Raw genomic sequence first — 26,423 nt, forward strand, 5'->3', positions numbered from 1 at the left:
AAAAACGCTTTGTGCTTCACTGCTGAGCTCTGGTCCTGTTTTCATTATTCTTTCCATTAAAATGCAGCATGATAGTTACTGCGTCTTTTCACTAAGGTAATATGTACAACATGCTAGGGCTGTTTGTTTGCATTTGACAAATAAACTAGGAAATGGCACACATGGCAAAAGGACATGTGGCTTTACTAAATTTTGAAGTCCAAACTGCAGCTGATGTGTGAAGGTTGTCCTTGCTCCACAACAGGATACAGAGGAAAGCCGCCACCCATTCAGCAAGTTAAGGGTGATAAAGGCTTTGATTGCCCTGATAAACACATGAGCTTGCCATACAAACAGGCTGGGGGAGCCTTGGCTTGTGCATCTTCCAACTTACAGGACTTCCACCTTCAGCATGTGGCTGTGTGTGTGTGGTTCCATCCACCACTGACATGTGACTCCCAGAAAGTTAGCCACGAAGGAAAGTGGCTGAAAAGTGTTTCCCCAGCCCTGTTGTACAATTTCATGGCCAGAGGACTTTCAAAAAAGCAAAGTATACAAGAGGAAGAATGTAGGTTGAGAAGAGATTACACTGAATACTGTAAGGACCCCGAAAAAGGTAAACTACTGTCATATCTCTATGTACATGTTTACAGATGCTCTACAACAATCACAATCACAAAAAAGGATTTTTGTTGCAGAAATAATTTTTGCAGAATCTTGCCCACAGTTTATTTTGAGAGTGTGATCAGGATTCCTCTTATGTATTTGAGAACTAATAATACATCGGAGCAAATATCGTACCTGTGTCCAGTCCAGTGCTCACTCGTAATTCTTTAAGACTGCAACGCTGTGTGCACCTTGCTTGGGAGCAAACTCCACTGAAGTGACTGGGGCTCACTTCCCAAAAGGACTGTGATGCACAGAAACTACCACAGGGTAGCTGATGGCTTTACCTTTTCGTTTGAGAATATTGGACAGTTTGGAGCCTGTGAAAGACTAAAGACTGAAGACTTCACTTGGGAGCACCTAAATGAAACCATAATGCTGGACTGGGCAGGACTTGCTGGGATACATTGGGAAACCTTAAGATTAAATGGCACCCCTAAGCATGCTGGTAGCATGAATGGACTAAACACATACTGACCTGCAGGTTCTTTTTGATGTCATTATTGCTGATCCCCAAATGCTGCTGACAAGCTCCAGTATTACAGAAACAGCCTGTGCGAATGTGTATGTTGTACAGCCCAGCCAACTTGTCTACCTTGTAGGTTCAGCAAAGAAAGAAAGATTCTCAACATAGTTAAAGATATCAGTTTGCTATCAATTAAAGCTACAGTTTGAGAAATCACAAAATATTTTCCTCTATTACTTAATAACTTAGCTGCTTTAGATTTTATGAATGTTCGTTCTAATGCAACTTGAGATTTTCCCCCAATATCACCTTTACATCCTAAAAGAGACTTTTCATTAAAATATATCATGATGTAATCCTCATTTTATAACTTCACAATGTACATAAGGCATGGCAGCTACCAGACTGGAATGAAGAAACATATTTGTCCCCTGTGCTTTTTTCCTAAAAAAATGTTTATGGGTACTCTTATTTTCGTACTCATATTGAAATACTGCTCCTCAATGAGGCCAAACTTAGATTCACAAAATGTTGAGGGGTATGCGTATCCCTGTGTACCCCAAGAAAAAAAGCTCTGTTTGTCCCTACATTGCAGTTTCTCTCACAAACTATTTTTGACTTTATATCTCAGCACTTGCCTAGATACAGAAAGTGAAACAGGGCCTGCCCAACACATTTTGGCACCTGAGGCAGACTCCAAAATGGCTCTCCCATCCCTGCCAGGGAAGAAGGAATGAGTGAAGATCTACTGTATATCAGGAACGGGAGGGGGGAGATTCACATTGGGATCTGCTGCCCCTGGGGATCTTGCTGCTTGAGGTGGTCGCCTCACCTTGCCTCATGGGTGGGCCACCACTTGAGTGAAAGCAAGTGAATGGACATAGCATGGTTCCTTGTCAAGTAGGTTCCTGTGAGGTAGGTTACGCTGAGAGAATGTAATTGGCTTGACCAATGTTGATGTATATATTACATATATGTGTGTGGCAAGAACAAATGCAGGAGAAGCTTCCTAATGTAGAATAAAGGTAAAAAGACCCCTGACCGTTAGGTCCAGTTGCGGACGACTCTGGGGTTGCAGCGCTCATCTTGCTTTACTGGCCGAGGGAGCCGGCATTTGTCCACAGACAGGTCATGTGGCCAGCATGACTAAGCCGCTTCTGGCGAACCAGAGCAGCGCACGGAAACGCCGTTTACCTTCCCGCTGGAGCGGTACGTTGCAGGGACTGAGGAACGGGAGCTCACCCTATCGCGGGGATTTCAACCGCCGACCTTCCGATCGGCAAGCCCTAGACTCTGTGGTTTAGACTAATTTCTTCAGATAAATTTTGGAGGGTATGCTAGTATTTTCAGGTTTTCTAGAATATAAAGGTAAAGGTAAAGGGACCCCTGACCATTAGGTCCAGTCGTGACCGACTCTGGGGTTGCGGCGCTCATCTCGCGTTATTGGCCGATGGAGCCAGCGTACAGGTTCCAGGTCATGTGGCCAGCATGAGAAAGCCACTTCTGGCAAACCAGAGCAGTGCACGGAAACGCCATTTACCTTCCCGCTGTAGCAGTACCTACTTATCTACTTGCACTTTGACGTGCTTTCGAACTGTAAGGTTGGCAGGAGCTGGGACCGAGCAACGGGAGCTCACCCCATCGTGGGGATTTGAACCGCCAACCTTCTGATTGGCAAGCCCTAGGCCCTGTGGTTTAACCGACAGCGCCACCCGTGTCCCTAGAATATAAGAGTTGTTAAATGCATCCATTATGTTGTCCTTTGATCATATGTCTGAGCCAAGATGACAGTTTTCCACCTAGTTAACTGTCTGCAGGAGACGTATCGTTTCAATACCTAGTCGGATTTGATTAAATACATTGCAAATGCACTTTGCCAGGCTGTAATAGCAAACCCCATTCTGATATCAGATCCATTTCAGTAGTGAGAACAACACAATCCAACTCTTTTGCCTTGGGAACTTGTGGTGAGATACCCGCTGGCGCTGCATAACTGTGAGGATGATACAGGCCCAAAGAATAACTGAACTGGAGGCATCAGCAGAATCTTTTCCCTCATCATCTGGTTTGTATTCTGTTCCTCCAGTCCATCGAGTTCTTCTGTCTGCCTGGAATCTTAACTGCTAAATCAATGGGGGGAAATCAATAGTGAATGATCACCCCCCCCCCCCGAGGTTTCGAGATGGCTGTTGGGAACATGGCCAAAAAAGCCATTAGGCTGGCTATGAATATTATCTTAACTGGACTCATCACATTTAATGTAATGAGTGGGTAGGCTCTTAAAAGCATTAGAATTGCTAATTCATATTCTTTGATCATTGTTGAACAATATATTCTTTATTTTTAAAAACGAGGAGGTTGGCCTTGACTCTTTCCAATATCACTCAAAAGACTCTGGTGACGTACCTCATGAAAAAAGGACAAAGGGGTAGGTTTTCATCATACTTTTGAAGATAACATGCCAGCCACACGGAACACTGTGCTTGGTGGCCATGTACAAATTCCAGAGGGAATCATCTTTGTTTAGACAACTTGTCCTCCACTTTGTCAAAAGATTTATTCCCTTGTTTGTTATTTTTAATATAAAACAACATGTGGGAGGTTCAGAAGGAATAATTCAGCAAGAAAAGGTATTTTGAGTGAAGGTAGTCAAATGATCACAAAAATGCATTAGAAGATAACAAGAGAATTATTAAAGCATACCTGTGAATAACCAACTATATCTCCATTTTCATCCAATACATTAAAATTAATGATTGGACCCTGGACTTCGGGGCTGCTGAAGTCTGTATCACTGTAAAGATGCACAACAGATGCCCCGTTAGGATATGTTAACGTAGAGAGGATTCTGTAGGTGTAGTGAGCTAAGGCAAATGTATGTTGTTCTATGTTCTTCATTCCACCTGCAAGGGCAGAGAGAGGCGAGAAAAATTCAACAAGTCAACTTCCAGTTTCATTTTGAGCCATTTCCACAGGGACATCAAAAAGTTCTCCTAAAATCAAGTCAATTGTTATTATATTTTAATGTAAGTTTTTAAAAGATGTGTTTATTAAGTTTACATAAACAACATAAAATATAAACAAATCAAAAAGACGTTTCAATACACTTTTGCAGGCATCATAGTAAAATAGATTCTTTGAAGAGACATTTTGGAAGTAAGACTCACATATCGGTAAGAGAACCTGCCCACATAGAAATACATTTTGTTGGGGGATTTTTCTCAAAAAAGCTACAGCAGCAGGCACTCCCTCACTTCGTCTTTCCTGGGCAAACCCAGCAACTCCAGTGTCATTGGTTGATGACTTCACATGAGGAGGAGGAGTCATCACAGATCTAACACCAGGGACAGAATTTTCACACCATTTTTCATAACTACAGAAGCAATTATTTTCAGTAGTCAGTTTTATGCATTTAGATTCATCTCATGAATTGTGGGAAATAAATAAAACAAACAGATTATAAGAATTACGCATTGTCTGTTATAAACAACAAACAAAGCTTGGTACATCATTCTACTGAAAGTTTTCTAGAACCTGTTTTGGCTTTTTTCAACACCTGTCACACATCTAATTTATTACTGACATGGGTAAACTAATATTAAAATAGGTCAGATATGCATTGAAACCACACATCTACTCTAATTAATGGTAGGAACATTTCATCTTCACCCGGTTCTAATTGGGTGTGCAATTACTTTTTGTTCTCTCCTCTCTTTCTCTGCCTCCTCAGCCGAAGCTTAATCCTCTCATTCACGATGGCATGCTTAGACCACATGTGATATGTTTTCAGTATTTATCTTAATGAACAGATGGCTTTTGCAAATTCCCCATCTTATTTTGTTGAATAGCTAATTTCTACTCCTTCTTTAAACTCAATGATGTTAGCAACTTGTATTTTGAGAGTCAATTGTAAAGAACCTTATATAGAAAAGCCATTACTGGTAGCCCTTGCTCAACTAACAGTCCATATAGAATTTGTTGGGAGGATTACACAAAGTGGTAATGGAATCTAGCTGAAGTGAAGCTGATCTATTAGATTTTAGATGTAGTAATCTGACCCAAAAAGACGAGCAAACCAATGACGAATCAAAGTAACTAGGAGTAATCACATCTCCGCCCATTTAACAAAAACATTGGCAGAAGCAGTTCCAGAACCAAAGGAGAAAGAGGGCTTTCAAACCATGGAGCTCAGCAATGTCAAAGATGCACAAAGCAGACATCTCCTTTCAGCATTTATGCTGCTGAAGGAAGTCGACACTCACACATGTAGCTTTCTGTTGGTCCCTACTGCATTCTGTTCTCCAAATCAAAAGGAGACTCCATATTCACTGCACTTTCCCCATGAGTAAAATATAATTTAGTGTTGTAAAATAATTGCTCCCACCACTGTAAAGCCAGGAACACTCTCTTGAAAGCTGTGTATGCCAAAAGCAGCTTTATTTTATTCCTGGTTTTTGTCGACATTTCCTATTTGTATAAAACTGATTTATCATCCCAGTGCATCACAAGAGGAAAACATTTTTCTGTAAATCTGATTTCAAAATGTCTTCTTTTTCGTAAATAAGCTTATGTATTGCTTTGAGATGTTTCCCAGGGATTCACAAACAGAATTAAATAAATAAATAAATAAATAAATAAATAGAATATCAGTGAATTTAATTAGGGTGGTTTGGGGGGGGCAGGCGGAGGAGAACCTTGTAGTAACTGTTGATAGCAAAAGCAATGAAAACTTCTAAATTTAACAGTTTTAATAAATGCCTAGTAATGCATATAAAATATCACATAACCAATATTTGCCACTATTCCAAAAACTGCATTATTAATGTATCACTTCTAAAAGATATGAAAAAGTCAGCTCCTTGATGTTTACTCATACACACACATCCCGCACATACGCCATTTGATTTAAAACTGCTGAGAACCACAGTGTGTCAGTACAGTCACCTGGCAAAAGAACTGATAACCTGAGATTCACAGCAAGATTCCCCTTCTTCAAAATCCAACTTGTTATTCAAAGAGCAGTGCCAGATGAAAAGCAAAAGGTTCAGGATTTAAGCTCAGTTATATTAAGCCTCTTATGCAATTCACTTCAAAGAGTCATTGGGATTTTGGCACAAAACGGTTGATTAGGTCAACTTGAAAAATGAAAGATGCTTTCTAAAAACTCCAAACTACCAATCCTGGCAGTAGAGGTGGGAGGATATAAAATTCATTCTTAGAATTTGTGACAGAAAGCAGCCTCACTTCTAGAGTTATCAAAGTAGATTACGTGCTCCCGGCTTCCTTTTACTTTCTCAGGTGGAAGTTCTAAAAAACCTTTTTCGCCAGTTATTTTTATTGGTTTTCCAAATTATTACAAATCAAACCAAATTAATACAATTTCAAAAACCAGTTTCCCACTCTCATTACAGAATATGTCCAAGATATATTCCCACTGCTGCGTCAGTTTAGTCTCCAGTTGACATCACTTTGCAATTACCATAATATTTTGAACAGCTGCTCCTTTACAATCCTGCATACTGCTGTGGGGATTACATGAGGAAATGGTGCTGGCATGTGTGGGAATGACTGAGATCTGGTGCTGGCAAGCCACACCGATCTTCGAGAGTGTGGGCATTAGCGCGGCAAACCGGCTAATGTCAGAATGGGAAACACATGAAGAAGGACAGGTCAGAGGCTCAGGTCAGCAGGGCAACAGGTCACAACAGAGCTAGAAGGATCTAGGAGGATCTGGACGGAACTGGATGAATCAGGACAAACCAGATGGGTCAAGCCAAGGAGGGCAACACAATGGGAATGAGGAGGGGGTGTTTACAGAGTGACATGTGCTTGGAGCATGGACAGAGGGCATGGCAAAACAACACGTGGGCTATGGAGGATGTCTTAGGGAGTGACCGGTTGTGACGTTACAGGAAACATCACCTTGTATGGGACTGCACTGCTGTAATTGGCTAGAAGTTACACTATCCTTGTAATGATTAACTGTCATCCTGAGCTTTCAATAAAAGGAAGCGCTTGAGCTCTGCTCTTGGTCGCCTTCCCATTGAGTTCAACCTGCCTTTAGTCGTGTCGTCTATGCCATTACAACATACTGCAAATAACTCAAATAAACCTTGATTCAGGTAGGTAGCCGTGTTGGTCTGACGCAGTTGAAATATATAATTTTTTAAAAAAATTGTCCAGTAGCACCTTAGAGACCAACTAAGTTTATTTTTGGTATAAGCTTTCGTGTGCATGCACACCTCAAATGTTTACCATTCTGAATAGAGCTCTTGCCCCAGAATATGTCTGTGCATTACAGAATAATGTAATTTGTCCACCATTACTGATCTTCCCATGAGGCAGGGCAGACCATTGACTACAATCAACAGATAGGCCTTGTAGCAAAAGTGTGCACTGCATCACTTGAGAATTCAAAAGTTACTGTAGGTTTAGGTAGAGAAGCTGTGAGCACCTAGAAATAGCTCTAGCACCACTTTCACTGGTACTGCAGCAGGACACCCCCCCACCCCCCGCCTGCTTTTCATTCCATCTGTCATTCTTCTTTAACATTTCTAATCTTTGAAATGAAGATGCTTCTAATACCCTTAAAGAAGCTTTGCATACAAAATGAACTGAACAACTTAAGCTCCCAAGAACTGCTTCCATTTAAAGAAACTACCAATACCATGAAATAAAATTCCTGCCTTCCTTTTTCACAACTTCAGTATTTATTTCAATGTTGTAACATAAGCATGTGTAGTTTTTCAAGACTCCTGGAACATTTAGCATTGATATGCCAACAACCCCTCACAGACCAAAGTTGCACATGCAGCGTTGATTGCTTTCATATTAATTCACAAGGTTTTTTTCAACCAGCCTCCTCTTGGAAAAATATTTGATATCTATTTGTGTGAGGGAAAGGAACTGATATACCATCATCCTATATTATGCTCCAAAGGAGTGTGTCCACGGTAGAAACACACTGATTTTATACCAGTTTAGTGAAGTGATTCCCTGCTGGGAAGATCGGACATGACCTTCATAGAATCATAGAGTTGGAAGAGACCACAAGGGCCATCCAGTCCAACCCCCTGCCAAGCAGGAAACACCATCAAAGCATTCCTGACAGATGGCTGTCAAGCCTCCGCTTAAAGACCTCCAAAGAAGGAGAGTCCACCACACTTCTTGGCAGCAAATTCCACTGCTGAACAGCTCTTGCTGTCAGGAAGTTCTTCCTAATATTTAAGTGGAATCTTCTTTCTTATAGCTTGAATCCATTGCTCCGTGTCCGCTTCTCTGGAGCAGCAGAAAACAACCTTTCTCCCTCCTCCATATGACATCCTTTCATATATTTGAACATGTGTTTCAGAAAGAGTAGCAGCTTTGCTTTTTTAATATAGAATAAAAAACCATTCCTCTATTTTTTATAGCCTGAAATGTGGTTTGACCCCTAATCTCCATTTCTAGTCAGCCAAACTTGATAATGTATTTTATTTATGAACTAATCATTATTTTATCTTTGTGCTCTCAAGGAATAGCCAATGCATCACAATAAAAGCAAAACAATTCAGCAAATCTTAAAAAACAGCAAATAGGAAAAGCCAACAATCGACTTGCAACATTAGGTGAATCAGAGGTTTTCCAAACAATAAGGCAGGCATCCCCAAACTGTGGCCCTCCAGATGTTTTCGCCTACAACTCCCATGATCCCTAGCTAACAGGACCAGTGGTCAGGGTTTGTGAGAATTGTAGTCCAAAACATCTGGAGGGCCGAAGTTTGGGGATGCCTGCAATAAGGTCTTCAGTTGCCAGCAAAAATGGAAAGCAAACCAATCACCCCACCCAAGGTGATTTCTAATACATCCATGCCTCCCGTGCTGCAGAAGATCGGAAGACATACAGAAGGGCCGTGTTGTGGACACACAATTTTAAAATGATCCTTTGGGTCTCCTGGTTCTAAGCTATTTGGGGATTTAGAGGCGACACTAACACTGAACTGAGACTGGAAATGAATTGGTAGGCAGGGAAGATAATATAGAGTAAATCACTGTGGAAGACACTAGCTCAGGTTTTTATTTTTAAAAAGAAATTTAGATGCATGAATGTGAATATATAGCACTCTGCTGATACTTCACTGTATAACCCTTTTAATACATTTGTTGCTTTTTGACTTAACATTTTGTTTCCAGTGCAATGTCCCGTCCCGTCCCCCGTCCCCCCATGATTTCTTCAAGCTTAAATAATATTTTCAACTTTTTGCCAGCTTTATTTTAATTGCTCTTTCATTGCAGTCATTTCCTGAAACAGGATTTTATTCCTGCTATTTATCATTCCAGAGTTTGATGATTGTATCATATAAATACATTTTGCTCAAATGTAGAAAAGAACTTGGCATGAATGGAGATTCCTGCTGGAAAAGCATGTTACTATTTTATTTGAAAGAAAAAAATCTACCTGTTGGGAATAAACTGCTACACTATTTTTATTGTTATTCACATTTTGGTAATCACATTATAAACCTCTACTTAGAAATGAAACTGTAATGTGTTCTTTCCTGCGTCCCAAGAGCCCACTTACTTTTCCCTTGCCTGCCTCCCAAAAATGGGGTATCAAATTTAAACGCTAATAAAAAAATTATAGAGTTCTGCTCACTGATTCTGAGTGAATTAAATAATCTCACTGTTGGAAAGCACATCTGAACTGGAATTCATGTGAGCCCTTAAAATAAAAAAATATCGTATTTGTTGGACTACAATGGTCAAAGATGAATGACAGCACAGTCCTTGATTATCACTCCCGCTTCTTCCCCTGTTTTGTTGAAGACACAAGCTAGATCTACACAGCTATAAAAATGCCCTGAAAATGCTCTGCAAAAATAGTTGTAAATCTCACAATTGAAAAGATCATTGAGTTGTGTATTCAGCTCTACAGCGCCATCTGGAGTTACAGTGTTATAACGCTGTATTCTGACTAATGTAGACTAATGTCCACAGATGACAAAAGATAGGTTTCCATACAAGGGACATTCCTTGAGGAGTGCAGAACACCTGAAGTGTCAGTGAAAAAGAATGAACTTGCTTGTCTGCATCAGCTGTCACAATCCTGATCTTGAAGAGCAGCCAGCACTCTGACACAGAGGAGGAACCAGCTAGATCTGAACCCAGTCCCAGATCCTGAGACCGAAGCCCAAGGAGACAGCTTCCCCAGAGACTGACGACACCGATGCCAGGGGGCTCTCAAGTTCCCAGGTGCCTAATTGCCAGTGCAGGTCGCACACATGGCAAGAGCTCACACATGGAAAGCGCATGTTCCAGGTAACAGCTGCTTTACTTAAATGCTCCCTCTTGTGAATTCATTTTTTTTATCAAGGTGCTGTGCTCCAACATTACTCAGAGACCTTTTATGTCAATTGTTTTATTCAGTCCTCTCCCAGTCTGACTTAGATCATTTTATCTCATTTATATACATCCAATGTTATATATTATCCGAGAGAGAGCTACAGAGCATGCGCAACATCCGGATAAAGTAGCCCCTTGGAGTTCAGTTCAGCCTGTAATTTCAGCTATTTTCTGCAAAGTGAAGGTAAAGGTAAAGGGACCCCTGACCATTAGGTCCAGTCGTGACCGACTCTGGGGTTGCGCGCTCATCTCGCATTATTGGCCGAGGGAGCCGGCGTATAGCTTCCAGGTCATGTGGCCAGCATGACAAAGCCGCTTCTGGCAAACCAGAGCAGCACATGGAAACGCCGTTTACCTTCCCGCTGTAGCGGTTCCTATTTATCTACTTGCATTTTGACGTGCTTTCGAACTGCTAGGTTGGCAGGAGCTGGGACCAAGCAACGGGAGCTCACCCCGTCACAGGGATTCGAACCGCCAACCTTCTGATCAGCAAGCCCTAGGCTCAGTGGTTTAACCACAGCGCCACCTGGGTCCCTTCTGCAAAGTAGCATTATCATAATCCCTTGAAATTTAAGTGCTGAAGAAGAGAGATCTTTGGTCTTTAAACAACACATGCAATGTACAAAATTAAACTTAACTATAGTGATTACTGAGGTCTCTTCCAGCCCCCAGCAGGATACAGTATTCATTTTCCCACACCCATTACTTATCCCATCAGTTATGCAAAGAATAACAAAGAAAAAGCAAATGCTCAACTCTGACACAGGGCAATCCAGGCTGCCTCTATGTGTTTGTTTGTTTTGAAAAATAGGACTGTGAATGAGACTTTGGATGAAACTGAATGGCTGTACAGGTGGCGGCCATTTTAGGCGTGTCCAGTTGACATGCAATCACAGATGTGCAGGTCCTTTTGAACTCAGAAGAGGGAGGAACAGGGGTGGAGGCAGGGCAGAATGGGGTTAAACATGCTCCGCTGATGTGTGGAGGCAAGGCCAGGTAAGGTAAAGGTAAAGGGACCCCTGACCATTAGGTCCAGTCGCAGACGATTCTGGGGTTGCGGCACTCATCTTGCTTTATTGGCCGAGGGAGCTGGCGTACAGCTTCCGGGTCATGTGGCCAGCATGACAAAGCTGCTTCTGGCGAGCCAGAGCAGCACATGGAACTGTTATTCTGAAAAATAGATTAAAAATTAAAAACTGTTAATCTGAAAATTTAAATTTGCTCTAGTTAAGAAGAAGAGATGATGGTATGAAACCTTGTTTGTTAATACAAGAAATACTGACTTTTTAAACAATGGGTTTGAGTGCTCATGCCACGTGGCTACAGGCAGACAGGTGGGTCTGTTTCCATTCCAAATCACTTTCAAATACTCTCAATCATAGTTCTGTTTCATCTCACTGTTTGCAGATTTCTTTTTTTTAAAAAAAAAACCTCAAAGTGCATTTAAATGCTATAATTTTTTTCTCATTTTATATGTATTCTTTCCCTAAAGTATATAATCTTTGAATGTATTTTTCCGTAAAACATGCATTTTGGTGCACACGTTTTGAACCTAAAGTAATAATAATAATAATAATAATAATAATAATAATAATTTATTTGTACCCCGACCATCTGGCTGGGTTTCCCCAGCCACTGTGGGCGGCTTCCAACAAAGATTAAAAATACATTAAATTGAAGTGCATCACAAAAGTCATATACATGTGTACTGTACTCCAATTGACAGCTCTGTTCTGATCCACATATAAATCCAAGATGGGCAAATTAGGTTGGCTAATTATGGTAGGTTGTGGACGAAAAAAAATTATCCTCTACCCCTAATTTCAGTAAATCACACCCTGAGACTCCAGCAAATCCTACTACAATTTAATCTCTTGTGACGAATGCTCACGAAGAAAAGGACATAGCGGTATGCCAGCAACAGACAGTTTAGGTAATTTCCCAATTTAATTTGTGTATTTAATTAATGGGAAGTCTGGCTCCCAAGTAAATTATAATTAGTCAACTAAACCAAGCTTTTTCAGATGCAATTGATTGCATGCCCTTTGGTGTAAACAACAACAAGAACAACAATAATCACAACTCACACATAAATGTGAACTCCTTGCGGCAGAAAAATACTTTGGGTGTTCAGGTTTAGCTGTTAAGCACATGTAGCTCAATTGTCCAGTTCAACAGTGTCATCATTGTCATCTATATACGGTACCACCCTTCATCTGAAGAGCTCCGGGTGGTTCAGGAGATAAACGTAACACAGGCTCAGAGTCAGCAGTCTGCCCACTGGGGCATTTGCTGTAGTCCACAGACATGCAGGGCCCATCGAGGCTGACACTTTGCCTGGCCCCACCCCAGTGGTAGCATCCCTTGGGCCTCCCACCAGCAGCACTACTGCAGCTACCAATCTCTTTGGCCAAAGAGTGGCAGCAGTTGTTGTAATGTCCAGGGGCAGCCCATGCAGATGCAATGGCAGGAACAGGGATGGGGAAGGAACCTGGATCTGCCAGCATCGGGGGGGGGGGATTTTGCCTACAGCAGCAAAACAACTTGGGCCGACCCTGGCAGTGTCACTACAGGATAAAGCTGCTCGCCATAGCTGCCAAGTTTTCCCTTTTCTCCCGAGGAAGCCTATTCAGCATAATGGAAAATCCCTTTTAAAAAGGGATAACTTGGCAGCTCTCCCCACAACTACAACTCCGCCCTCCCCACAACGCTTGGAGAAAATGGGCTCATAGGGGGGCAGACAAGCAGCTGCAGGAGTGCTGGTCCTAGGGGAGCAGGTCTTTGGGGTGCTATCAGCACTGTGTGACCCCAGGAATCTCAAAAGCTGGAGCCAGTGTGACAGTTCAGTTCTTGAGCTAACCTATAAAAGAAGCTTTCCGTTCCCAAATCCATTTAGATGTTCTTGCTCTTATTGATTGTCTTTAAAAAATTGTCTGGATTGTCTTTCCTGGTTTTTTGTTCCCCTTCTCCCCCCACAAGCTGCAGCCCAATTCCCCCTGTGGTACAGTATGTATCTTAGAAATTTGCTTCTTCTTTTTTAAAAAAAAAAAAAAAGCAAAGAGGTATTTCGGCTGGCAGCAATAAGAGTCAAATGTTAGCCTTGTATGCACTGCCACAAAGTACATTCCGTGCTTTTTCAAAAGATAATTTTTCAATCCAAAGATTTTCTCTGGTTATTGATCAATGGAGAACTCTCATAAATCCCACTGGGGCAATACATAAGATGGCTGACATCCAGCAAACTACAATTACCGGTATCTATAGACAACATGAAAGAAGCACAGAATGTTGTGTTTGTTCTTCTTGTCTAATTGCTGCAGATGAAGGGGAAAAGCTAGAATGATAACTTTATGAAAGGGTCAACTGATTTTTTTGGAGATACGTGAGCCATCTTCCCAAGAGTTATGGGTAGTATTGGCTACATCTAGCCCATCATTAGGGTCGCGGGTGGCGCTGTGGTCTAAACCAGTGTTTCCCAACCTTGGGTCTCCAGCTGTTTTTGGACTACAACTCCCATCATCCCTAGCTAGCAACACCAGTGGTCAGGGATGGTGGGAAATGTAGTCCGAAAACAGCTAGAGACCAAAGGTTGGGAAACATTGGTCTAAACCACAGAGCCTAGGGCTTGCCGATCAGAAGGCCGGCGGTTCGAATCCCTGCAACGGGGTGAGCTCCCGTTGCTCGGTCCCAGCTCCTGCCAACCTAGCAGTTCGAAAGCACGTCAAACTGCAAGTACGGTAGATAAATAGGTACCGCTCCGGCGGGAAGGTAAACGGCGTTTCCGTGTGCTGCTCTTGTTCTCCAGAAGTGGCTTAGTCATGCTGGCCACATGACCTGGAAGCTGTCTGCGGACAAACACTGGCTCCCTCAGCCAGTAAAGTGAGATGAGCGCCACAGCTCCAGAGTCGTCCGCGACTGGACCTAATTGTCAGGGGTATCTTTACCTTTTACCTTTACCTTAGCACATCATTACAACCTAGAATCATAGAATCATAGAATCATAGAATCATAGAGTTGGAAGAGACCACAAGGGCCATCCAGTCCAACCCCCTGCCAAGCAGGAAACACCATCAAAGCATTCCTGACAGATGGCTGTCAAGCCTCTGCTTAAAGACCTCCAAAGAAGGAGACTCCACCACACTCCTTGGCAGCAAATTCCACTGCCGAACAGCTCTTACTGTCAGGAAGTTCTTCCTAATGTTTAGGTGGAATTTTCTTTCTTGTAGTTTGAATCCGTTGCTCCGTGTCCGCTTCTCTGGAGCAGCAGAAAACAACCTTTCTCCCTCCTTTATATGACATCCTTTTATATATTTGAACATGGTTATCATATCACCCCTTAACCTTCTCTTCTCCAGGCTAAACATACCCAGCTCCCTAAGCCGTTCCTCATAAGGCATCGTTTCCAGGCCTTTGACCATTTTGGTTGCCCTCTTCTGGACACGTTCCAGCTTATCAGTATCCTTCTTGAACTGTGGTGCCCAGAACTGGACACAATACTCCAGGTGAGGTCTGACCAGAGCAGAATACAGTGGTACTATTACTTCCCTTGATCTAGATGCTATACTCCTATTGATGCAGCCCAGAATTGCATTGGCTTTTTTAGCTGCTGCATCACACTGCTGACTCATGTCAAGTTTGTGGTCAACCAAAACTCCTAGATCCTTTTCACATGTACTGCTCTCAAGCCAGGTGTCTCCCATCCTGTATCTGTGCCTTTCATTTTTTTTGCCCAAGTGTAGCACTTTACATTTCTCCTTGTTAAAATTCATCTTGTTTGCTTTGGCCCAGTTGTCTAATCTGTTAAGGTCATTCTGAAGTGTGATCCTGTCCTCTGGGGTGTTAGCCACCCCTCCCAACTTGGTGTCATCTGCAAACTTGCTCAGGATTCCCTCAAGCCCATCATCCAAGTCATTGATAAAGATGTTGAACAAGACTGGGCCCAAGACAGAACCCTGTGGCACCCCACTAGTCACTACTCTCCAGGATGAGGAGGAGCCATTGATGAGCACCCTTTGGGTTCGGTCAGTAATCCAGCTACAAATCCACTGAATGGTAGCATTGTCTAGCCCACATTTTACCAGCTTCTTTACAAGAATATCATGGGGCACCTTGTCAAAGGCCTTGCTGAAATCAAGATAGGCTACATCCACAGCGTTCCCTTCATCTACCAGGCTTGTAATTCTGTCAAAAAATGAGATCAGATTAGTCTGACATGACTTATTTTTCAGGAACCCATGCTGACTTTTAGTGATCACAGAGTTTCTTTCTAGGTGCTCACAGACTGTTTGCTTAATGATCTGCTCTAGAATCTTTCCTGGTATTGATGTCAGGCTGACTGGGCGGTAATTGTTTGGGTCCTCTCTTTTCCCCTTTTTGAAAATAGGGACAACATTTGCCCTCCTCCAGTCTGCTGGAACTTCGCCTGTTCTCCAGGAATTTTCAAAGATTATTGCCAGTGGTTCTGAAATCACCTCTGCCAGTTCTTTTAATACTCTTGGATGTAGTTCATCTGGCCCTGGAGACTTGAATACATCTAAACTAGCCAAGTATTCTTGTACTACCTCCTTACTTATTCTGGGCTGTGTTTCCCCTGCTGAATCATCTGCTCCATATTCTTCAGGTCGGGCGTTGTTTTCTTTCTTGGAGAAGACTGAGGCAAAGAAGGCATTGAGGAGTTCTGCCCTTTCTCTGTAACCTATCGTGTATTATGAGTGAAACTGAAAAACACAGAGTCTGAGACACAAATAAACCAGCTTTGTTTTGGATCCAGGGGTATGGGTGCAAAATGTTCTGTCTTACTCTCAGGTGACACTTCCTGATATATTACTTCTTGCGGGTGGGGGAAGTCCTTGAGAATCTAAGAACTCTTTACTGATTACTTAGGTTTGATTGTAGGGGGAAACCAGCCTGCCGCATCAGTTGACCAGAGTAAGAATAGGTGCTTTTCTTCTCCCTGCCAGAAAGAATCCTACTCCAGAGCTTATATTCACTCCTGTTTTCTTTTGCACTATTTCTTATTAGATTGAGATCTTCAGGGGGCAAGTGATTTAATATTTTAATCTTCAAACGGTGCTTAGTAAATGTTCACACTTTAAAAAATTGTTGTTCCCACAGAATATTTATTTATTTATTTATTTATTTATAACATTTATATCCCACCTTTCCTCCAAGATGTTCAAGATGGCATACATTGTTTTTTTCCTCCTCCCCATTTTTATCCTCACAACAACCCTGCGAAGCAGATTATGCTTAGAGTGAATGACTGTCCCAAGGTCACTCAGTAAACTTAATGGGTGAGAAGGGATTTGAACCCTGGCTCTTGTCACATTCACAAAATATTGTGAGTTCCATTTAAAGTCAAAATGGCGAAATAAATGGATCCAGGGAGGGCAGGGGAGAGGAGGCAATAATATTCCCTTCAATATTTTGGAAATAAACCTCTGAACTTTCATTGCCTGGTGATTTGTTCTTATATTCCCTCGCAACTTTGCAGATTGAGGTCTGGTTGTTCATCCTAGTGTTCCCTTTTGGAAATAAAGATTCCCAGACTGTGTTTCTCAGGCCTGATCAACTTGTCACACACAGCAAAGGTGTTTAAAGTGAACTTCAAATTCACTTCCCAGTTCTGCCCCCAAACCACAACATGACACTGTTCTTTATACCTCTAGTAATTAGGAGAAGTTGTCAAACAGGCTTTATTACATATTTCATGAGTTGGTGGCTGAGTAAAGCACAGCTGACTTAATCCCATGGTGACTGCAGAATAATTTTCTATAGTATATCTGATATTTATTATTAGTGCCATTTAATCTGGAGCTGCTGAATAAGTAGCATTTCACAAAACATGCAAACTTTCATTTGTTTTAATATGGTCCTTCTGAAATTATCTTAATGTTTCTGCACTGAAGAAAGGATTGGATCAAGTCACCTGAGGAGCTATACATAGTACAAACAAAATAATCCCTGCTAGGATATCTTTTTTAAAAAGTAGTACTTAAATAGGCATCCACAGGAAAATGAATTTTACCTCCATAACATTGCTGAGCTGCTGTGTTTTAACTTCATGCATCACAATTCTCAGCAGTTGCAATTCTTCATCAAACAAACCCCACAGCAGTTGTAAGTAAATAATAATAATAATAATAATAATAATAATAATAATAATAATTTATTATTTATACCCTGCCCATCTGGCTGGGTTTCCCCAGCCACTCTGGGCGGCTTCCAACAGAAAAATAAAACACAGTAATCTATTAAACATTAAAAGCCTCCCTGAACAGGGCTGCCTTCAGATGTCTTCTAAAAGTCTGGTAGTTGTTTTCCTCTTTGACATCTGTTGGGAGGGCGTTCCACAGGGTAGGCGCCACCACCAAGAAGGCCCTCTGCCTAGTTCCCTGCAACTTGGCTTCTCGCAACGAGGGAACCGCCAGAAGGCCCTCAGTGCTGGACCTCAGTGTCCGGGCAGAATGAAATAAATCCATTCATATTTGAGAATGCATTTGATCTGCAAACAGATTGACTATATTGTTGAGATTATGGAGTTCTAAAAATGTTGCAGAGTTTGAAAGGACTATATTCTGATCCACTGCAAGGCACAAAGTATATTACTTATTTACCAGATGCCTTCATCTGCCCCAGATGCAACAAAACATGACTCCCCCATGTCAGTCTCCACAGTCACAGCAGGTGCTGTAACTTTCCAACCGTTTGACTTCATCCCCCAAAAAAAGACGAATGCCGCTCGGCATCACTGTGAAATAGTCTCTCTCAGACCCATTCTCACAAGTCAGCTCAGGAGAATACCATGGTCTATGGCAGTGTGGTCCAAGGCATCGCCTGAGAGCCACATGTGGCGCTCAAGGCCTTTTTTGGCAGCCCCCAGAAACATTTGATACCCCGCTCCGCACTTGGGCTGCCTTCCCAAAGCTGGGTAAAAGCCCACCTTCCCAAAGCCACCTCCTTGCTTACACAGCTTTGGGAAGGCAGCACAAAGGTTGGAGGAGGCATCAAATTTTGGCCTGGCTCCCCCCCACCCTGCCATACAACAAGGCAGCGTGCGGCAAACAGGTTCTGTACTGAAGTACTCTTGTGGCCCAGAGTGGAGAAACCCAGCCAGATGGGTGGGGTATAAATAATAAATTATTATATTATTATTACTTGGTTTGGGAGGTTGGACCATCCTGGTCTATGGTCTATGGTATCAAAAGCCACCAACAGGGTTGCACTCCCCATGTCCTTCTCCCAATAAAGGTGATCAAGGCCTATTCGGACCCATAGCCGCCATGTCTGTAGGCAAACTCAATTTTGTTAACTAAACATAAATCTTTAAATGTGACCTGATCAATATACAAACTCATTCCAGGCTTCTCATGAACTCTGTTCATCATACTGAAAAATCAGTTGCTGAAAGATCTGATTCATTAACACTGTTGTTTAAATTTCAAATGGAATATGTTGTTTTATTTACCAATTTAAAGAACCAAAATTCATCCATCAGCTAGACTCAAAACCTTAATTAAATTGGCAAAAACTCAACTTTGTTCCGTCATATGTTCATCAATCAAATAAATAAATGGTCAATGATTACATTTAGTTAATTAAGTCCATTTAGCTTAAGAGCATCTTGCGCAAAACACAACTCCTTTAAACACTTGCTTCCGATAAGGCAACTCTGTGCTTTAAATGGTTGCGTGTGCATTTTCATTAAGCAAAAAGCCAAACAATGATTTTAAAAAGAAATAAGCTGGCAGGGAGCTGTGGTTCCTTATTCTAAGACCAGGGTCTCTAGCCCTTATCTTTAACTCTTGTCATGGAAGAGGAGCTCACCAAAGAGGGGTGACCCTGGTTCAGCTGGGCCTCTCTGGCAGTACACGAACCATGATGGCTGCTTGCTTTGAATTGTTTTCCAGAAGCTTAAAAAAGGTCCTTTAAATAAATGTTTATAAAGGATCTGGGTGAAATGAGGGTGCAACTTGCTGTTTCCTCCCTCCTCAGTTCCAAAAGAGGGAGAACCCTTTGCAGTGGCTGGCTGGAGAGCCATCAGGCAAGAACGCCTTAGTTACATCTCATTTGAATTACTGTAATGTGTTCTACGTGGGGCTGCCTTTGGAAATTTGCCACACCTAAATTCCACATTATTTCCACATTATTTCACACCTAAAATAATGATTAAACACAAAAAAGTGGTGCCCAAATTAGACGTCACCAGCAGAAGCTCTGAAGACCCCAGCAGCATCCAATAGAAAGCCTGATCGCACGCTCCCACCTCCAAAGCCGCGCCGCAAACACCACAAAAGCAGATCCCACACTGCAACTACCAAAGACACACGGCCATCGCCTCCTCAAAGCCTGCCCCCCATTTTAACTGCCACCCGACTCAAATCGCCCCTTCTAATGTTATAATCTTCAGTTTCTGAGCGGGGGACGGGCAGGGAAGGGATGTAGATTGGATGGTGTGTGTTTGTGTGTGATGTGGTTTGCGGGAACCGGATAGTGGTTTTTTTCCCAGCGGGGGACGGTCGGGGAGTGGATGGTGGGGCTGTAGTGTTTTGGTCGGTGTGTATGTGAGTGTTGTGGACTTACCGGACTGTACTTCCGTCTATTTTTGGAGGGGGGACGGGCTGGGAGGGGATTTTCCTCGACTCCTGTGTGTGTGTTGGGTTTTCGGGCTACTGATCGGGTTTTTTTCCAACGGGGGACGCTCGGGAAGGGGATGGTGGGGGGTGTACTGCTTCGGGCGGTGTGTGTGAGAGTGTTGTGGACTTAACGGGATCTACTTCAATCTTTTTTTGGAGGGGGGGACAGGTTTGGAGGAGATTTTACTCAGCTGGTGTCTGTGTGTCTTGCTGTGTTTTCGGACTACGGATCGATTTTTTTTTTAAATGGGGGACAGTCACTAAAAAAACCCCCAAACCAAACCAACAAACAAACAACAATCGTAATAACTCAAAAAATATATACCCAAAAATCCAAGGACAAAGTTAATACATCCGGACAAAAAGAATACATCCAATTTTTTTTAAAAAACAAGCCATTACCTTTCTAAATACAAATGATTTCAAAACTCAAAAAAAAAAAAAACACAGCAACGCGTGGCCGGGTCAGCTAGTACAGATTCAATACACAACACCCAGGACAGCAGACTAACCTGTAAGTCTTTCCAAGGCATCAAATCCATGCTTTAGTGCAATAATATCAAGGAAAGAAACAGTCCCATCCTCAAACCTGCATGAATTGAAAAAAGAGAGAGAGAATCACATTGCAATCAACTTTTGTTGCTATTCATTTACACACTATAAAAATCAAAAGTTATTTAGCAAAAATTCATAAACCTTAGGAAGGTATTGACCTAGCTATGGGAATATATATATTCAGTATTAAATTACAGAAAAGGGATTTGCTAGACTTTTCAGGTATTTCATGGAGCATAGCCAAATATATATAGCAACCAAACAAAATATCACCATAGCCAAAGTGAATTTGGTAGAACTGCCATTTTTCTCATCTAATAAATCTTAAATCAGTCTTGACTCTTGACTATGGGAAGAAAATCCAAAATGACTCCATGTATCTGCCATCCCAAGTTGGGAATTTGGCTTTCTTGTACTGTACAATTTTTCTTCCTCAAGAGACTATCTGATGAATCTCTCCTGTAACACATCACCATAAGGGAGAGCTCAACCAGGGTACAAATATCCTTTCTTTGTAGGGACTTATTTTGACATGGTTACCTTAATCCCCCCTGTAGAATTTGAACAAGGTCTTATTGGGACTAAGAAACTGTATTAATTAAAACTCAGATATGTAACATATTAATCTCTCTAGAGAGACCAATCCCAGGTTTAAAGAACCCATAATAAACCTTACTTGCATTTGTAGGTTTGAAGGAAGATAATTAGAACAGACTGTCAAAATACTTCAATTAAGTTTCCAACAGTAATTATTGGGCAGACCAATCCCAAAAGTGCTTGACTTAGCATGAGCCCACTAAGAAACAAGATCTGCAGGGCGTTAGGGGAGAAAAAGAAAATGATCACTGATGCCAGAGAAGCGGGGGTTCTTGATACATACTACAAGTTGGTATACTTTGCATCAACTTTTAATTCAGCACATGCACAAAAAAAACCGCAATTGCAATTGCAATTTATCATCTTGCAGTACAGAGATCTCACACAAGGGAGAAATCACAAACCTGTGCTCCAAATCTGCTGGCTAGGAGGCTTTAGAAAAATAGTTCAGTCTTACTTAGGACTGTGGGTGGTATAATTTGCTCCTCTCTCTCTCTCTCTCTCTCTCTTTGAAAGAAAACTGAGATGTGTTCGTGTCTGTGAGACACTGGCAAGTAGTTGCAAATATGTTAACAGCGAAAGAGACTCAGCTAAATCATGTTTGATGTGTTTTTCATTTCCATGTATTTTGTGGAGACATTTATTTCACCCACCCACCCACCCACCCACCCACCCCACAATACTGCTTACTCCCTACTTGCACAGGGGTTATGTTCTGAGCCCTCCCCACGTTAAATCACATAAAGTGGGGAGCATTCTCTAAACATCCTTTAAACGCCCTCTCTGCCACTCTTACTCCAACCCACACCAAAAATACTGTATCCAAAAATGACCACCACTAGAATTGAAGCTCTGGGGCCAACAGGAGGCTGGAGGATGTGCAGGAAAAAGGCTGCTGCTGCTTTGCTATCCCGCACGCCAGCTGTTAGGTGGAGAGGCTTCAGCAGCCTAAACAAAGCTCCGCATCACCTCTGGTCTCTTCAGGGCTTCTTCCGCACTCACTGACATCCCCTTCAGGCCCCGGGGAGCATCTCCTAGGGAGCCTAAGGGACTCTCCAGCTCTCTCCTGCCATTTCTGGGTATGAATTAGATTATGTAATTATTTCCTGGTGCCGCATATATATGTATGTGGTTGTGCATGAGTAGAACATGTGTAAGTGGGGGGATGCCTGTACTATAAAATGATTCCTCATATAAGAAACAGGAAGTTTTCATGGGGTTAAATTGCCTTGTATGTGCAAACTGTTTTTGTGAGATGTGTAAGTTCTCCAAAACCAAACATAAATGAAAAAATGGGAAGTTCCACCACTATGCTCTGCATACTTCTCTCCATCTCTCTGCCTTAAACGTAGATCATGTAGGTGGACTATCAGGAAAAAATACTGTACAGGAAGAAGTTACAGGTAGGTAGCCATGTTGGTCTGATGCAGTCAAAACAAACAAACAAACAAAAAATCATTCCAGGAGGAAGAAACAGGAAGAAGCTACTGTAAAACAATCACTGTACAAACTGAATATGACCACAAACAGAGACTGGTGGTCCTGTTGATTTCAACAGAATTTGAAGTGCATGGAAATGGGTAACTGGACTGTGGCTAAAGAAACAAAATACTGTAAGTATAAAATTTGGTTCATGGCTTTCTACGGAAATAAAACCTGAATATCCATTTTAGGATTGGCAGATTCTCTCCCTAAGGGGGGCGGGGAACGAAGATCCCCCAGACATAATGCAGGAACATTCCAGCCGCCTCCCGACGTGATTCATGACCCGAGTCTGTCTGTAGAGATCAGGCACATGTTCCATAAATCTTGCAGAGTAAACACAGCGGAGTGAGGCCAGAGGTTGTGCACTAAAACTACTTTATTGCTAAGAGTTAAGCGGAACAAAGGAAAACATGTCTCCTCTCGCTGAAAGAAGTCCGAAGGAAAAAAATACAACAACGGAAACAGGAAACAGCATCACATCCTATCCCGTGATTCCAACAGTGCTGTGCTGGAATGTGCAAACACAGTCTTGTGACTGTCTAACTGCACAATGAGAGAAAATAGAAAGCTAACCCCCCCCCCCACTTCTATGTATCTCCCTGGGCCGTGTGTCAAAACAATCGCAGTTTCTGTACATAAGTTCAGTGTTGTTCTTTGGGAACAACATTGGACAACAAATCAGCAGGAATTTCATTTCCTGGCATGTAGGACACCGTTACAAGTCCAGTCTGAACACATTCTCTTGCACATCATAATTTCAACTGCAAGTCCTTTGTGCTTTGCTTACAACTCTCAGAAGTTAGCAAAGCCAAACATGCTTTGTTGTCCTGATAAACCTGTATAGGACACTCTACATGAATTCTCATGTCTTTACCCAATTGCAACCACCATTCACATTCCATAAGTGAATATGACAGTGCATTGAGTGGGCCCACTCTAAGAAGAGATCAAAAATGAACTCAGAGGGTCCGTTGGATGTGACACAATTATGTCATACCCACATCCTGCTCATGACATGCCCTGTTTTTACCTGCTCTGCTGTTATAACTGCCAGAGATTCATTTATGTCACTCTAGCATTGCACTAATACCTCTTATGAACCCATTTGCAAGTTTGAATTTCAGCAACACAAGATTTAACCCTGGGTTGGGAGATTTTCATATCACTTTTCCTTTGGGAGCACAGTCACAAGAATCCTCCATACTGGGCTAAAAGTAGATTAGCTACCAAGGCTTCAATAAAGCTTGTTCCTTGCTGGAGAATTATATAGTATTTTTTTTATCCTGCCTTTCCACTCAACAGATACACAATGTGCCTTACTAACATAAATTTTTTAGTAAGTTCCCTTTGTAACTAACCACATTAAAACCCCATTATTTCTACAATTAACACAACAAAAGGAAAGCTCCAAGGTAGAAACATTTACTCTCCAAAGGTATGAGCTAGGGTCATGGGCTCTGCGAAGCAGAGCATTTCATGAACAAGGTTTCACTGCCACAAATTACTTGCCCCGATTGGGTTGCCACCACAGCACTTGAGATGGGAAAGAAAAGAGCAGGGGTCGATCAGAAGATCGCAATGTTGGCATATACTATAGCAATAACATACTGAACTTCAGGCCCAGAATCCAAATGTGGCCCTCCAGCATTCTGCACCTGGCCCCTGGGATTCTTCCCAAGCAATGCCTCTGCCCTGGTCACACCCCTCACTGGCTCCCCGAGTGCTTTGGCCTTGCTGGAAATGTCATGGAAATTGGACAATCCCCCTTGTTTCATTGAATGGAGAGCATAGCTGCCAAGTTCCAGCCTGAGAAATAAGGGACTGGACCGGAAGTAGCAGACCGGAAGTAGCACTGCCGCCATTTTGGAACTGGGCGGAGCATGCTCAGAAGCTACTTTTGATGCTGCTCTGCCCTGTTCCAAAATGGCCGCCGCACCAGACGTCACGCTGCAGCCATTTTGGAACTGGGCAAAGCAGCATCAAAAGTCGCTTCTGAGCATGCTCCGCCCAGTTCCAAAATGGCCACCGCGCCAGAATAAACCGGTAAAAAACAAAAAAAAATCAGTTTTTTCGGCTGGGAACAGCTGGAAAAATGGGGGTTTCCCAGGGAATACGGGAGACTTGGCAGCTATGATGGAGAGAGGTGTTTGTATGAACTTTTACATGGCAAAATTGTAGCCTACTGCACATAGGTAAGAGTTGTGTACTGTATGTTGCTCAACTCACCTGCCAGGGGCACAGACTTGCCCCCCATGTTGAGGGGGCCCAGTATCGCATGATGTCATACACATGTGCCCCTCTACGCGTCCTGCCCCCTCCCAGTGCATGAGTGCTCACCTGGTGGTGGCAGTGGGCAGGCTATGCAGATATTCACCTTCCACATACCCCGCCCCCTGCACAAGCTCTCACCCAGCAACAGCAGGGGGGGTGCGTGGAGGGTGATCTTCACCCTCTGTGCATCCCACGCCCGCCTGGCAGCACCAGGCTACAAAAGATAGCAGCGGGGCTCAGCCCCCTACCCATAAATAATGAGGGGGCTGAAGCCCTTTCCACACCCTATGGTTGGCGCCACTGGGCCCTGCCCAACACTGGCAAGCGGCCTATGAGGCAATGAGCCCTTGGGCTGGAAATGTTTCTCTACCTCAGTAATGAATAATAGGCACACACTCTAATGTGCCCCAGGTCATGTAGGGCTTTAAAGGTCAGTATCAACCTTAAATCTAACTCGGAAACAAACTAGCAGCCAGTGAAGCTCTGCTATATGGGGTTAAATATTTTATCTATACATACTTCTTACCCTGTCTTTTCCTGACTATTTCCACAGCTGAGCATTGGCAGCTGGGTGACACAAAACACACACACACACACATATGCATTCAATGCAGTAACATTTGTAAAGCAAACAGTTGAAACTTTTCCAAATATTTTGCTATCTTAACCTCAGCCTGTTAGGATTTTTCAGGTCATGCAGATATATTGCCTTGATTTACTGCCTAAGTTTATGAAAGTATGTTTTTCCCTGTACATATTAATGTTTGCCTCTATAGGTTGCAATTACTAGGCAAAATCCCAGCTGTGATTACATTTCAGTTATAATTAATGACAACTGAGTCAAAGTTATTATGATGCTATTTGTCATACTGCCTGAAATGTAATATGGAACATAATACTAAGACCCACTTCTGTGTGACAGTTACTCAGCAACTAAGTCTTCTTAAGATGCCCTGCTGAACATCTTGAAAGCTAACTATATGCAGATTATTTCACAGAAAAGCAGCTTCAGGCTAAAAACACAGGGAGAAGTTTCCAAAACCCAGTAGAAAGTGCTTGAATCGATGTCATTGTTTAGTGAAATATGATAATTAACTAATTTAGACATGCAGAGAAAGCTAAAGGATGAAATGGGAAAAAAGTTACTGAATGGTTCCAACTAGATGTGAAGAGAGGCAGCACTTTCCAGAGTAAGGCAAATTAAAATGAATTTCATTTTCTCCTTCCTTCTTTCCACATTAACACAAGCCTGTTTTGGCATGCCTGTTTTGGGTTGGGGTAATCCTTGGGAGTGTCTGATCAAGTTTACTGTCCTGACACTGAATCAAACTCAAGCATCACCCGATTACTGAATCCAACTTCTTAACTAGCAATTGAATTTATGAACTT

The 26,423-nt window shown here is 42.4% G+C and overlaps 1 protein-coding gene across 1 annotated transcript in view; it reads right to left on the reverse strand.

The window, feature by feature from the left end:
* The window catches only part of MOCOS (molybdenum cofactor sulfurase), a 93,571-nt gene that overhangs the window by 43,037 nt on the left and 24,111 nt on the right, over positions 1–26,423 (reverse strand). Inside the window, exons 5-7 of the mRNA XM_035135079.3 lie at positions 20,639–20,715; positions 3,815–4,014; positions 1,124–1,240 (exon numbers count right to left, since the gene is read on the reverse strand). Of these exons, the coding sequence (XP_034990970.2) occupies positions 1,124–1,240; positions 3,815–4,014; positions 20,639–20,715 (394 nt within the window). The remainder of the gene's footprint in view (positions 1–1,123; positions 1,241–3,814; positions 4,015–20,638; positions 20,716–26,423) is intronic.

The sequence above is a fragment of the Zootoca vivipara genome, chromosome 12, assembly GCF_965207765.1.
Source record: "Zootoca vivipara chromosome 12, rZooViv2.hap1.1, whole genome shotgun sequence".
In the NCBI taxonomy this organism is placed as follows: domain Eukaryota; kingdom Metazoa; phylum Chordata; class Lepidosauria; order Squamata; family Lacertidae; genus Zootoca; species Zootoca vivipara.